Source organism: Hyperoodon ampullatus (genome assembly GCF_949752795.1).
Source record: "Hyperoodon ampullatus genome assembly, chromosome: 4".
NCBI lineage: Eukaryota > Metazoa > Chordata > Mammalia > Artiodactyla > Ziphiidae > Hyperoodon > Hyperoodon ampullatus.
In genome coordinates, this window is record NC_136917.1 from 117,854,809 (window position 1) to 117,869,374 (window position 14,566).

At 41.1% G+C, this 14,566-nt stretch overlaps 1 protein-coding gene across 4 annotated transcripts in view; it reads right to left on the reverse strand.

Annotated features, from left to right (window-relative positions):
• Positions 1-14,566, reverse strand: part of ARHGEF28 (Rho guanine nucleotide exchange factor 28) — a gene marked incomplete at its 5' end in the record, with an annotated part of 258,133 nt that overhangs the window by 111,484 nt on the left and 132,083 nt on the right. For all 4 annotated transcript variants that reach the window (XM_079702486.1, XM_079702488.1, XM_079702489.1 and 1 more), the window contains one exon: positions 1,828-1,949. In XM_079702486.1, the coding sequence (XP_079558612.1) occupies positions 1,828-1,949 (122 nt within the window). The remainder of the gene's footprint in view (positions 1-1,827; positions 1,950-14,566) is intronic.

Sequence of the window (14,566 nt, forward strand, 5' to 3'; positions counted from 1 at the left end):
AAACAAGTTAGCAATCTTTTTAGGCTTCTGTGCCAGGTTGAAGGAGATGAAGAAAATTAGATAAAGTTCTTTCCAGATATTGCTAGAAATTATTTTTGATATGCAGATTTTGGACTCCTTATTTTGTCCTTGCTATTCAAATGGACACAGGAACAGTAAAAGAAATGATGTAACTATACTACACCGATATAGTGAAGTTTGTGATTTGTATCCAGATTTTGAGTTTTGTTTTCAAGGCACAAATTCAGCAATCCTCTTCCTCATTTCAGTTTATCAATCAGGCTGTTCGTATTCTTTTTAAATGTATGATTCACATTACTAAAGCAATATTTCTCTCACTCAAAGTATTTCCAAACAGAAATTGTATCCTAACTTCATCTTTGGTTTGGGAAGTTTTGCATTTTTAATGTATTTTAGAACATATAAAGACACAGTTTGCCTCCACATAATGTCCAGTCAAGTATAATTTAAGCTACTTGAAGTAAATGGTGTTGCAGTATTCACTGAGGCTCAGAATGAAAAAAAAAATATATATATATATATATAAGGACTCAAATGTATTTCATTTAAATGCTGAGAAAATATGGCAACAGAATAAAACCTTTAAAATCAGAATGTGGCTAGAGCACAGTAAGTCCAATTACCTTGTATCTTCAAACACTGTCCCCAGAACTCCCACTTTGTCCTAAACTCTGTGTCTCACCTAGATTTCTATAACTAGGGCTGACATTCAGCTGCTTTATACCAAAAAAAACTATACCAGTTATTTACAGCTGATGTCCATTCTGATTTATTGGTTCTTCTGTTGTTTTGAATATCATTCCAATCTATGCCATTTATACTACGCATTTAATGTAACAATGTTTCATAACCCAAAGGAAAAAGCAAAGACATTCAACCAATGGGCTGAAATTGAGACCTACTGGACAGGAAAAAAGTTTATATCAGAGAAAACATCGGTAAGTAATAGGGTTCAATATATGCATACTAACAATAACAACAACAAAGGGTAAAATAGATTACTGCTCAATGAACATCTATATAGTGTTTCTTATGTAGGGATTAGGTTTTAAAGCCAGGGGGTAAAGCAGAAATTGTGTGCTGTCAGAATTACTCTTGAAAATCCCTTAAGTCTCTCATAAATTAGGGCATGCAGAAATTTTCAGATCTATAACTATACTTTAATTTTTATAAATATTAAAATTTGAGGATCACTGAACTAGAGAAAAGATCAAAGAATAAATCCATATGTAGATGCACATTCAAACCATCTGCCTGTATGAGTTTTAACTCACACATCTCTATCAGGGAATGGGTGGAGAACTCTAAAGGGTTCCAGCTTCCCTACAACAGGACACCATTCTGTTTTAATATTAAAGCTCTATAACCTAAGTACACGTTAACAGGTGTGTTGTGAGGATTAAGCAAGTAATTTATGTGACAGCTTCACACGGGGCTGGCATCAAGCTCTGGCTCTTAGTGTTTGCTGGATTTGAATATGAATACTGCTTAATCAGGTCAGAGAAGAAATTGGTCTCCCAAATGTCATGTCCAGTTTTGGCCTCATGGATGAGCCCTCACACTCTTCTACTTGAATGGTGTCCTAAGACTCCTCCCACAGTGCTTCTCAGTGGGAGCTATGGTGTGCTGTGTTCTGAAGGAAGGACCTACGTTAAATGCTCATATGGCGAGATTTCATAGCAACATCACCTGGGCTGCGCTTAGGCGGAAATTTTCAGAGGAACACAGCGACGTGGAATGTATTTCTCACATGCTCAGGTTTTGAAAAGAGGGCAGATCCCCCTAGTAACATCACTCACACCTCACCTGATCTATCACCATGCAGTTAGCATAGACTTCATCACCGCCATTCAGCATGTCAGAAAGCTGGTCAGCAGCAAGGAACGCTGGGGGATGCTTGGATTTTTTGAGGACATCAAAGGAACGATCTAGAGGAAAAATGAAAACAGGACAAATAAAGTAGAAGGAATTTATTTTACAGTTAAGCTTTACCTTCTTAATCAAACCACAAGAAAAAAATCAAGATGGCATTTTGCTGTCTCCACATATTAAGATCAACACTGCAAATGAATAGTTCTAGATAAACAAATATGTGCCCATTTCAAGCAGTATTTTTCCAATCATGAGAGATGTGCATAAAAATCAGTTAGGTTTTTAGCCTTCAATTCCTAACACTAAACTAAAACTCGTTTCACTTAATAATGTGGAAGCATTAGTGGTCATACTGTGAGCCTCGGATTCCATTGAAGTGTTCAGACTCCAGACCCTTTACTCAAGGACCCAAGATAGGACACAGTCTAGCAGTTCATTGCCTGCTGAATATGCATAATCTCATTCAGAAAGAGTTTTGCTTCTATTTTAACTACAGAAATGTTTTTGCTTGCTTCCCATGTTCTCAGGTTTCTTCCAAACAGATGAAGTTGCTCAAAGTTGAGTCCCAGAGAGTTGAGATGTTACTGTATTTGTGGGGAACATAAAGTTGAAGGTAATAAAACACAGTCGAGCCAGAATGCCTCATTTCTTGTGACTCTGGCTAACTTACTTGATCTCCAAATACCTTTACAGAGTTTTCTCATCCGTAAAAGCAGATAATTATTATGCTTTCTTCATAGTGCAGTTATAAGGATTAAATGAGTTCAGATATGCAAAGCACTTAACACATGCCTAGCACTTAGCAACTGTTCAATAAATATTTTCACTATTATATTTTATGTTTTGTTATTATTAATGGTGATTTTACCATTTTCAGTGTGAGGTACAAGGTTATTAATACTAATCATAGTATATTATACTAATAAGAGATTCTTAATATCTGTAAATGACTTTACTAGGGTAGATTGAAAGTTATATCCATAGCAAACGTCACCCTCACTGACATTCCAGTACGTTTTCTTGAGTAGGTACAAAAGGGATAGTGTTACGTCTATTCCATCAGAAATGGCACTAATCCTACCACCTGCCTTATTTATGTCATGGCTTAAAATCCAGGTAAGCCTGTGGGAATGAGTCAAGAAATGGAAAAACATTAATAACTATTGCACTAATGTAACAGGAGTAAAAAAATCTATTCTTTCCTGGAAAGTCCTAGGTGACATTACAAAATTTACATACAAATATGTATGAGCCAAATGGCCCAGGCCTCAGATTCTACAGCTAAGTACACCTCTTCCCCACAGAAGAGTCAAGTGAGATTTAATTAAGCTTCTTGAGGAAATATACAATGTAAAAGGAAAATATTGTTTATAGTATCTCGTTTTATCAATTTATTTAAATTGTTAGCAATATAACATACAAAGCCCATAAATACTTCATAAGTATAATTTTTATGATCAATTACTATACATTTTCATTCTAATTACAAAAAATAAAAGCATGTTCTAAAAGGTATAAATCAAGAATCTGACAAACCCAATGTGTTCTGAAGAAAATACTTGCTCATTTATCATTTTCCAGAATGTTTGAAAAACAATCATAAATAACTCAACATGGCCCTCTGAACTGTAATTAATCCAGCTTAACTGCTCTACAACATCTTAAGTTCACAGACTATAGAACAGCTGGCTTGGGAGGCTGGTTGTGCCCCTTTTTAACCATTTTGATCATGGCTAAATTAAGACTTCATTGATAACTAGACTATCTTAAGAACCAACAATATACTCAACAAAACAATTGCAAACATTTGATGGATTTTAAGAACACAGAACAAAATGAAATATTCCCCCAAATTTTCTGGCACCAGTGAATGTACTGGCCAGTTACCCAATATCCAAGTTCTTAATTACCAAGAGAGCAAGTTCTGTATTCAGAACTGACCCTCATATCTCAAGGATGAGCAGGACCAGGAACTACTTCCTTTTTCACATACACAGGTAAAAGTCACTCGGATTCAACTTTTTCTTCCACAAACAAATCTACCTAGCCCAATATAGCAGATCAGAATCTATAAGGAGATCATACACAAGCAGTTAAATAAACTTAAAGATGGTAGAGTTACTTGGACCAAGTTGGGGTCTAATTTGTTTTCTGCATGATTAATTTGATCAGTGTTTTAGAAAATGATGGAATTTTTTTACAAAGATCTATAATCTCTTATCTGTGATTTTGAAATCTAGAAATCTCTGAAAATCAAAACTTTTTTCTTAAGTTTGGTTCAAAAATATATTTGTTGGCCTGACCTGAACTCACATGGTGCCCTGTAGAATCCCTGTTTATCCCACTTGGTATGAACATTCATACATTTTGTTGCAGAAATACTACCATGCTAGATGATGGCACTGCCCTAGTGTATACTATGTAAGTCATATCATATATAAGCACTATGCCAATAAGATCTGAAAATTCTGAATTCCAAAACAAATATGGTCCCAAGAGTTTCAAAGAAAAGACTGTAGATCTCTATAAAATTAACCATAGCAGATATTAGACCAGTATTTCCCAAGATTTTGTTATTCCTCTACCAAATTCAGTTTTGCCATATCTATAGATCACCTCTATATTATATTCTCTAGTAGTTGTTTTTAGATTGACTCACCAGTTTCCTTTGAAAAAAATTAATTTTCATAGAAATACCTATTCTCACTGTAAACAAAAAGCCAGTATTTCCTGTCAAAAGCGGAAGGGAATTATACATACTAAAACAAGGGAACACAAAACAATGAAACCACATTCTGACTAAACACAGTTGCCTCTCAAAGCTGACAGTCTACAGGGCCTGTTCTCTGTCATAAAGGGAGAGTCTGAAGGATGTGAGAGGTGTTAAAGAGGCAATGGTGCCAACTGACTTCCTCCTTGAATCAGAAGGTCAAAAGAAAATGGAAAAGGAAATACCTGCCTTACTATGTGACTCAATGTCATCTAGTGTTAGGCTGGGACACCATCTCCAAGATCAACAATGCCCAGAAGAATTTACCCTACACTTTGGACAACTTGCCTAGACCCTGTCCTCATCCTGTTACTTAGGTAATGACAGTAAGTCTTGGTGGGGGAGGACACAACTGTACAAAATCTTAAGATAGTAGTGGGAAGGGAAAATCTTCCTCCTCTCTAGATCTGTCATCTAAAACCTGCCATGTAGATTTTCTGTGTCACTCATTGCAACTATTTATAAAACTGGCTCCCAAATCTTGTGCGGTATAACTCTCTGGAGCATCCATAGCTTCCACTTGCCAAAAGGTACCGAAAAATAATAGGATCTAAAAGTGAACACAGACTAGCAACCAAAAGATGACACAGACTTACTAGACTTCCACTCCTTTATTAACTTCAACACTAGTCACTGCAAATAACGGGCTTCAAACCAGCAGAATAAGATTTATTGTGGAAAGAAAATAAGTCTTAAAAAGTACCTTCAAATAAACATCAGCTACGTATATTAAAGTGGTTAACGCTCTACTGTGCTTCAGCCCAAAGAAAAAGCACAATGGTTTCATTAAAAAAAAAATAAAACTGATCTTTTCAAGATTTTCAAGATATATGATTTCATTACTTCCATATGTAACCATTTTAGTAGCAAATTCAGTGAAAAAGTATTGCCCCCCCCAAAAAAGTGTCCTTCAGGTATTTCATCAATGACCATATAGAAATAATTTGCAATTAAAAAATCAGCTCTTCATCTTAAACGAATGCTGTTTTGTAAATAGTTCATCTTAGCAAAAAGCTTATCTTACAGTTTTGTTGATAGTATGAATTTTTAATATTTGGTAAACCCATATTTCAGAGATGGTAAAAAAGTAACTAGGGCTTCCCTGGTGGCGCAGTGGTTGAGAGTCCGCCTGCCGATGCAGGGGACACGGGTTCGTGCCCCAGTCCAGGAAGATCCCACATGCCGCAGATTGGCTGGGCCCGTGAGCCATGGCTGCTGAGCCTGCGCGTCCAGAGCCTGTGCTCCACAATGGGAGAGGCCACAACAGTGAGAGGCCCGTGTACCGCAAAAAAAAAAAAAAAAAAAAAGTAACTAAAACTCAACTCCCATCCAGTAGCTGCCAATTTTAAATTAGTGAAGAGTAATGTATGGCAGTAATTGAGAGCAAGGGTCCTGGAATGCTTGGATTAAAAGCCCTATTCCACCATCTATTAGCTTGGGTGACTTTGGGCAAGTTACTTAACCTCTCTGTACCTCCATTACCTGATCTATAAAATAGGAATGATAATACATCTCTCTCATAGAAATGTTGCATGGATTAAATGGTTTAACATTTTAAGTGATTAGAACATAATTTGACACAAAGAAGGATTTTAATCTGACACAAAGTAAGCACTATGTAAATTCTTGCTATTATTATACAAGTAAATGAGGTTGTATAGTTTTGATACTTTCATGTAGTTTTGCTTCTTAAAAAAAAAAGATTTCAACTTTGGTTATAACTTTACACATTTAAAACTAACCCAAGGCAACTGGAATGCACAAAACATTCCATTTACTACACAAAGAGCTTTTAAAATGTTTTAACTCTTATTTCAGACTCAGCTAATGTTAAGAAACTTTGAAAAGTCCATCCTGAACAAAGTAACCAAAAAACAAAGCCAACCTGCCCATAAAATTTACCTCCAAGGATGTAAGGATGAGATCTTATGAAATGGGAGAGATTATAAGAGTGGGACGAACAAAGCATAAAGTCAGACAATCAGAGACAGCATTTCTCAAGAACAAAGGAAATATTTCAGAAACTACCGATGTTCTGACATGATGAAGTGGACTCCGGCCAGGTTCTCCCTGCAGAATGCTTAGAGGATAAACAGTAACTCCGAGGGGATTCCCCATCTCTCCCCGCTCCCATTATTCTCAGGACTCTGTAATGCGATACATGGAACTCTACAAGGAGTCCCTGAAGGAGAAATTTTCATTAGCATTTCCTTGCTATAATAGATGCTCTAGTTAGGTGACACAAGAGAGACAACTGAAAGTAAATACATTTCACCCAGAGAAGGAAGGAGAATTAGTCACCCGTAAGGAGGAGAGGGAAAGGCAGATGCCTCCTGGTTCTCTGACATTTACACCTATCCCAACTCTGGCAGGAAATAGTTAATAGCAGCGACCAGCCTACGGCCTCTGCAACTTGATTTCTAATGAAATCCAACTCTCCCTCAAGAAGCTAAGGGCCTAGTAGCTAAGGGAAAACGTGGCCTACTTGCCTGGTTATGTAAGAGACCCACACCCAGACATAAACAAACCCGGCTAAGGCAGCCTTCTGCAAACCTGCTGCTGACCTGGTTTGGCCCACTCTGGGTGCCAAGCTCTCGCTGTGAAAGGCAGGAAAGAGGGCTTCCCTGGTGGCACAGTGGTTGAGGGCCCGCCTGCTGATGCAGGGGACACCGGTTCGTGCCCCGGTCCGGGAGGATCCCACATGCCACGGAGCGGCTGGGCCCGTGAGCCGTGGCCGCTGATCCTGTGCGTCCGGAGCCTGTGCTCCGCAACGGGAGAGGCCACAACAGTGAGAGGCCCGCGTAACTCAAAAAAAAAAAAAAAAAAAAGAAAGGCAGGAAAGGGCCTCTCAGTTTAGATCTCTCTTGTGTGTATGTGTGTCTCTTTCTCTCTTTCATTCATTCAGTTTTGTTTTAAACCTAGAATGACTAACCACCACAAAACAGGTAAGGCTGACTTTAGAGTCCAATTCCCAGCACTGCACTGAACCCACGCCCATCACGGTCACCACTGCTCTTCCTATTACAGAAGCTGGTAGTCAGTTCTCAGGCCTCACGCCTTGTGTGACCTACAGCAGCCTTTGATACAGATGATCGCCCTTTTGCCCCTCTGTCTCTCTCTCTCTTCCTGCCTTTCCTTCTCAGTCTTCCTAGACTTCTAGATTTGGCAAGTTGCAGTGCTCCAGGGTTAATCCTCAAATGTCTTTTCTTTCTCTCTGCACTCATTCCCTGGGTCACCTGACAACATGGCATCATGTACCATAATATAATGATGACTTCCAAATTTTCACCTCCAGCCTAGCCCTATCCCCTGAATACAACTGTCTCCTTGGTATCTCCACTGAGCTGTGCAGCAGCCAGGTCAGGCACAACAGGTGTAAAACACAACTCTCCATTTTCCCTCCTACACTGGCTCCTCTCAGTAAATAGCAACTCTTGGAGTTGCCTTGACTGTTCTCTCTCACAACTGAATAGATGCAGAACCTGACCTTTCCTCATCACCTCCACTACCACCCAGGGCACACCACCACCATCTTCCTGCCAAGACTATTACAAGGTACTGTCTCCTCACCGGTCACCTTGCATCTGCTGCTCTGTCCTAGTCTCCACAGCGTAGACAATACACTCCTTTCACAGAGGAAATCAAATCATACCATCCTTTGCACAATTCTCCAGTGGCTTCCCACCTCACCCTGAGTCAAAGCCAAACTTTAGCACAACCTATAGAGCCTAACTGAACTTGCCTGGGCCCCCATTCCAATATTGGGGGGAGTTTCCCACACACTCAAGCAATCCTTGGACACCAGCTGAGCGTCCTACAGCTCAACTCAACTCTGACACTACCTACCCGGAGACAGCATCAGATTCCACAGGTTAAGGGTTCAATCCTACAAGCTGCCCACCGCCCCCCACAAACTTCAGACGTTGGTTGCAAGTTCAGGTTGTTACCTGTGCTTCTGACTGGCTGCAGATTGGAGGTTACCACAAGCCCCTCCTTGGACTTCAGACGCCAGTCACAAGTCCAGGTTGTCACCAGTACTTATCAACTGGCTGAAAATCCGAGGTCCCCACGACTTCTTCCCCGGCTTTGATTAATTTGCTAGACCGACTCAGAGACCTCAAATAAACATTTTATTTACCAGATCACCAGCTTATAATAAAAGGATCTAACTCAGAAACAGCCAGATGGAAGAAGTAATATAGGGCAAGGTATTGGGAAAGATCGATGAGCTTCTATGCCCTCTCCTAGCAGGCCAGTCACGCAGCACCGCCACGTGTTCACCAACTGGAGGCTCCCCAAACCCTGTCCATTTGGGGTTTTGTGGAGGCTTCATTAAATAGGCATGATTGATTAAACCTTGGCCATTGGCGATTGAACTCAATCTTCAGCGCCCATCCTTTGGTCGAAAGTCACCTCATTAACATAACAAAAGCACCTGGATCCCTTTTAGCACTTGGGACATTCTAAGGATGAAGACCAAATATTATTATTTTTTTTATACAGCAGGTTCTTACTACAAATATTCTTTCTTATTATAACCAAAATATCTCAATTACATAACCTGCCCCTCCTCCACCCTCAGCCAACCTGTCTGAAGTCTGCTGCCTATTCTCCTCTTTCCAAGTTGGCCTTGCTGTTCTGCGCCTCAGGCCATTTACACCTGCTGTTCTACCAGGACTGCTTCTCTCCTGTATGCTCAGATGCCTTGCTCCCTCCCTTACTTTCTTCAGCTCTCTACTCAAATGTTATCAAAGCGGCTCTCCCTGACCATTATATATATCTATCAAATAGCAATCCCCTAAGCCCTGTCTTATTTTCCCCTACACCATATAACATCACCTAGCATATTATGCATTTATTGTGTATTGTCTGATTCCTTCTACTAGAATGTAAGCGCCAGGAGAAGAGCAACTTTGAATGCTTTGTTCACTCCCCCAGTGCCTAGAACCAGGTCAGGTACGTAGTAGATACTCAATAAATATTCTCTGAAGGAGTGAATACTTTCTCATTAAGAGCACAAACTTTGGGCTTCCCTGGTGGTGCAGTGGTTGAGAGTCCGCCTGCCGATGCAGGGGACACGGGTTCATGCCCCAGTCCGGGAAGATCCCACATGCCGCGGAGCGGCTGGGCCCGTGAGCCATGGCCGCGTCCGGAGCCTGTGCTCCACAACGGGAGAGGCCGCAACAGTGAGAGGCCCACGTATCGCAAAAAAAAAAAAAAAAAATTAAAAAAAAAAAAAAGAACACAAACTTTGTACCAGGTACAGCTAAGAAACCATCCTCTTCTGGTCTAGTAAACTTTCCTCCAATTCTGAAGGTTTTCTTGTTGCCCAGCTGTTCTTGTGCTACTTCAGGCTGTGAAGGGAGTGTCACTTTCTTATTTCTCTCATTCATTCGCCCGTCTACTCATTCATCCTCTTTTTCAACGTTTACTGAGTGTCTACTGACTACCAGTCACTATGCTACCTGGCCCTCAGCCTCCATCTCTGACATCCTCAAATTACAGTCATTATGGACGATCCCCCAGGAGGTCCCCTGCCAAGACTCCAATCACAGGCTGTCCTCCTTCTCTGGGCTCTTCTTGTCTGTTACCTCTGTGTTTTGTCCTGTGTTGTCTACCACATTTCAGCGATGAGAGTTTCATTTTGCCCCTGCTGGTAAAATAAGTAACTTTCCTGGTTGGTGCCTGAGCTGAAAACAGAATCTCTCATCAGGCAAACCACCACACAGATGCTAGGCACTTCCTGTGTGACACCATCCGACACACCCTCTGTAGCAGTAGCCCAGGAATATTACTTCTTAATCTCTTTATACAATAGCAGGTAGGTTACTTTTAAAGGAATAATGGGATGATTAGGCCGATTTGCAAAGTAAAGGTACTGGAAGAAGATGATCGGGAAAAAAAAAAAAACATTAAAAGGGAAAGAGTAGAAGCAAACTACTAGGTACTTGAAGAGTAAGCATCTATTGGACACCTGTACCATATTGGGTACTTATACTGGTTAATATTACTATTATAGCTATCACAAATATAGCACTTCCTATGAGCCAGGCACAGTATGATTTTTATACATGAACTCGTTTGATTCCCAAAACAACCCAGTAAAAGCTGTACTATTTGTTATTTCCATTTTGCAGATTAGGAAACTCTGGTGCTATTTAATTAACTTCCCAAGGTCACACTACTAGTAAATGGCAGCTCTAGATAGGCAGGTACTCTGCTAGGTAGTTCAAAGTACTTTATTTAATAATGGGAGTTACTGAGTATCCTATTTTGAGCCAAAGAAAATGGTATTTGAGCAATGCCTGGTATTTTCCCATTAGGTTTCATTAATCGGTTACAGTATGACTTGTGCCTCGGTGTATTCATTCACTTCCTGGGTCTGTGCTATCTTCCCCTGGAGATCTACTGCCAGAATATGACAATGTGAGCCTTGCTGAGAAAACATGCATGCAACAGAAAATACATGACTTCATCTGGGTTACCCACACAACACTATGCAAGATAACCAGGAAAAAACTGGGAAGATACACTAAGATGTTAACTGCTATCTCGAGGTGACGTGGCACAGGTGGCTTTTACTTTCAACACTTTACTGTCTGTAATTTCTACATTTCTAATAGCCATTTTAACAACTAAAATAAGAGGAAAAAAACAAGTCATGGTTTAAAAACTTGCCTCCTATTGTCAAAGAACGGCTGTAGGGTCTCATGCAAAATAGGTTATCAGTAAATAACTGTATCAGATAATACACATGTAAACATATTAGCTGGAAATGTTTTACCCAAGAGTACCTAGTATTGTTTTTGCCCATCTGCTAACCTCACTCTCCATAACCACAGGAGGTATTATTATGTTCATTTTGTAGATAAGAAAGTTCTGGTCCAAGGAGGGTGATCACCCTCAGACGTTATTAATTGATAGAAGCAGAACGCAAACACAGTGCCGACAGAGACATCCTTTCTCGCTGCAGCTCACTACCTCCCAACTTCCCAAATTCAAAGAGCACTTTGCCAAATTCTGAAATGTACAGATAGTCCTTTCTCCCCCTGGTCTGAGTGTGCTATAGAGGAAAGAACAGACCTGCCCTCACAAATGAAAATGAACATTGTCAGGGTACACTGTCATTTCTCTTCCTGCCTGTTCTTCCTGTACGATTCTCTTAGGATTTTCCTGATATTATTAGTCTTGGCCTGGAACATCTCTTGGCCTTACTCTTCTAAGGTGGACTTTAAGTTACAAAGGGTATCCATCCAAATTCCAAGATTAGCCTTAGCTCAGGAATTTCCTGCAGGTCCTGTGTAAGCTAACGTTACTCAGAAGACTTTAGTTCACACCAAGATGTGTCTGGGAGAATCCAGGGAACCTTTGTCTACCAAACTACAGTGGCTCGAACATGGATCCAAATGTCCAATTCACCCTCAGAACTCAACTCATCCTCCTAGGATCCTGTAAAAAAAAGGAAAGTAAGCCCTGGGATGAGATCAGGCCTCTCAACCAGTCCTGTTCACAACAGTAACAGCTGAGGACCAAGTGAACGGACTCCAGAAGTGCTGGGTGTGAGCACTGTTTCTCCAGTTCTCTTCCTCAGATCCGCAGTTTAAAACTCCTTCGAAACAAGAAGTTACAACTTGGCACTCTAAAATCAGATCCTAAAAGAAGTCCTTTCTGCTGTTTTGAGAGACCTAATTATCAAAAATATTGAAGAAGAAAACAAGCCTTTTCCCTCATAATACACTGGAGGCACCGAGGGAGGTGGGCAAAGAGAAGGAAGAGAGGGAAAGCAAATACAGGCTCAGAGAACAGCTACAATTTTCTCCCAGCCCTTTCCAGGTCCTCATTCCTAATTACAGTAGCACAAAGTAGCCTTCAAGAGGACATATGTTTATGTTTGAAAAAGGAGGACTCAAATATGTAAACTTTCTTCTGCCCTCTCTTCCCCCAAGCTATCAAGGAGATGCTCAGTCATGTGCGGTGTGTATGTAGACTTTGGTGTGATTCGATTTAATCAGCAGTTCCTTTCCTTCTTGATGCAGTTCTCCAAAGCCTGCAGCCAATTCGTCTACAGAAAGGAAAAACGGGCAAGCTGAGGGGAAAGAAACTAACACGTTATACAAACACCAGGACAGAAGTGAAAGAGTTCAAAGAAAGTGTCAGAACGTGGACAAGACCACTTCAGGTGACTGTAGACAAAAAAACATGGGCAAACTGATGAGGCAGATGTTCCTGTATGCTATCAGCACAAGAAACCCTATGAGTAATTCGAATCCTGCATAACCTTACGGAAAGACACAGGCACATAAATATGATCGTGCCCACTTCAAAAGTCACCAGGAGCTCCAATTCTCCTGCACCTAGCCCTAGAGCCATGTGTTTTGCTCCCCTTAATATCCCCCAAAGTAACTGAGTTCTACTTCAGACAAGGAACTCCACTAGCAAAATAGACTTCTCCACTGAAATGTAAATTCTTTCTTTTTCTTTTTTTTTGAGGTATAATTGACACATAACATTAGTTTCAGATGTACGACATAATGATTCAATATTTGTATATGCTGCAAAGTGATCACAGTAAGTCTGGTTAACACGCATCACCACATATAGTTACAATTTTTTTTTTCTTGTGATGAGAACTTTTAAAATCTACTCTCTTAGCAGCTTTCAAATACCTTTCACTTATTTTGGGTGAAAGAACATTTTGAATTAGTGAACACATAAATAGTGGAAGCTAAGCACTGCCTAGCACACATGCAAATTGTTCTGGCTTTCTCCTCGTCGGGAAATGCTGGTTGGTTCCTGAATACTGTTTCATTAGCCTGAGCAACTTTGGGCAGGTTAGCATGAATGAGAGCTGCATAGGAGATTTGTTACAATTCATAACCAGGGCTTTCCATTGGCAGGGGCAACAGAGACCAAAGGCACAAGACCCGTGGTTTCTCTGCCCGCAGGGAACAGTGTGAGATAGGTCGGGGGCTACTCTGGGGGTGGCCTGGCTTTTCTCCTTTCCACTCGGGGCTCTGAAGGAGGTCACCTTGCAGGCTGCCCCACCCCATCACGAGGACAACCACCACCAAGCACCCTCGGTGAGAGAGCAAGGGCAAGCAGCAGGGCCAGGGCCAGCCTTCCTGGGCTGCTCCCAGTTGCCTGAGAGGTGAGAATGGATCCTCAAGATCCCACAGGCCTCTGAGAAGAACAGGAAGTGACTGAGATGAGTACTCGTGGCCAACCACGGGCCCACCATGGTGCAGAGGAAAGGGCCCCGTACCAGATGTTTTTAGGGAAGCCTGTCAGCCAGAGGCAGAGATTCCAAGGTCTCTGTAGTGTAAGAGCCAAGGTGAGGCCAACTCAGTGAAGGAGCGTCCTGGGACCTGACCAACGCCAGGGAGAGGATCCAGCTGCAGGACTGTGGTCACAGATGCCAGAACACTCAATAAAACAATGGTGCCTCAGGGAAGAGCTCAGGTCAGCAGATCTGCAGCAGAGACCAGGAGGACCCTGGGGCCTCCTCCCCACCCCCACCAACTTACCCCCCACCCTCACCAGGAAATCACATTCAATACCAGCCTGGCAAGAAAGGAGGAAGAGGAGGAGGAAGAAATCTGAGAGAGTAGATATTTTACTTAAAGAGACCGAGCAGTTACCAAAACTGACTATTTTCATTATTGCATCGGACCAAGTTTTCTATGTTAGACCAAAATATACCCTTTCTTGTCCCCACTGTCTAGAGGGTAGGACTTCATAAGAAAGATCAGATCTATTATAGATAAAATAGAGAAATAAAGGCAAAATAAAAAGCATCTGAGTGTAGTGTAGTAAAACTGTGCATAATACACTTTCACTATTTACTGCCTGCTTTCTGTGATCCAGCTATTGGAGATGTGAAAACAGGTCAGCTAGGCTCCACCT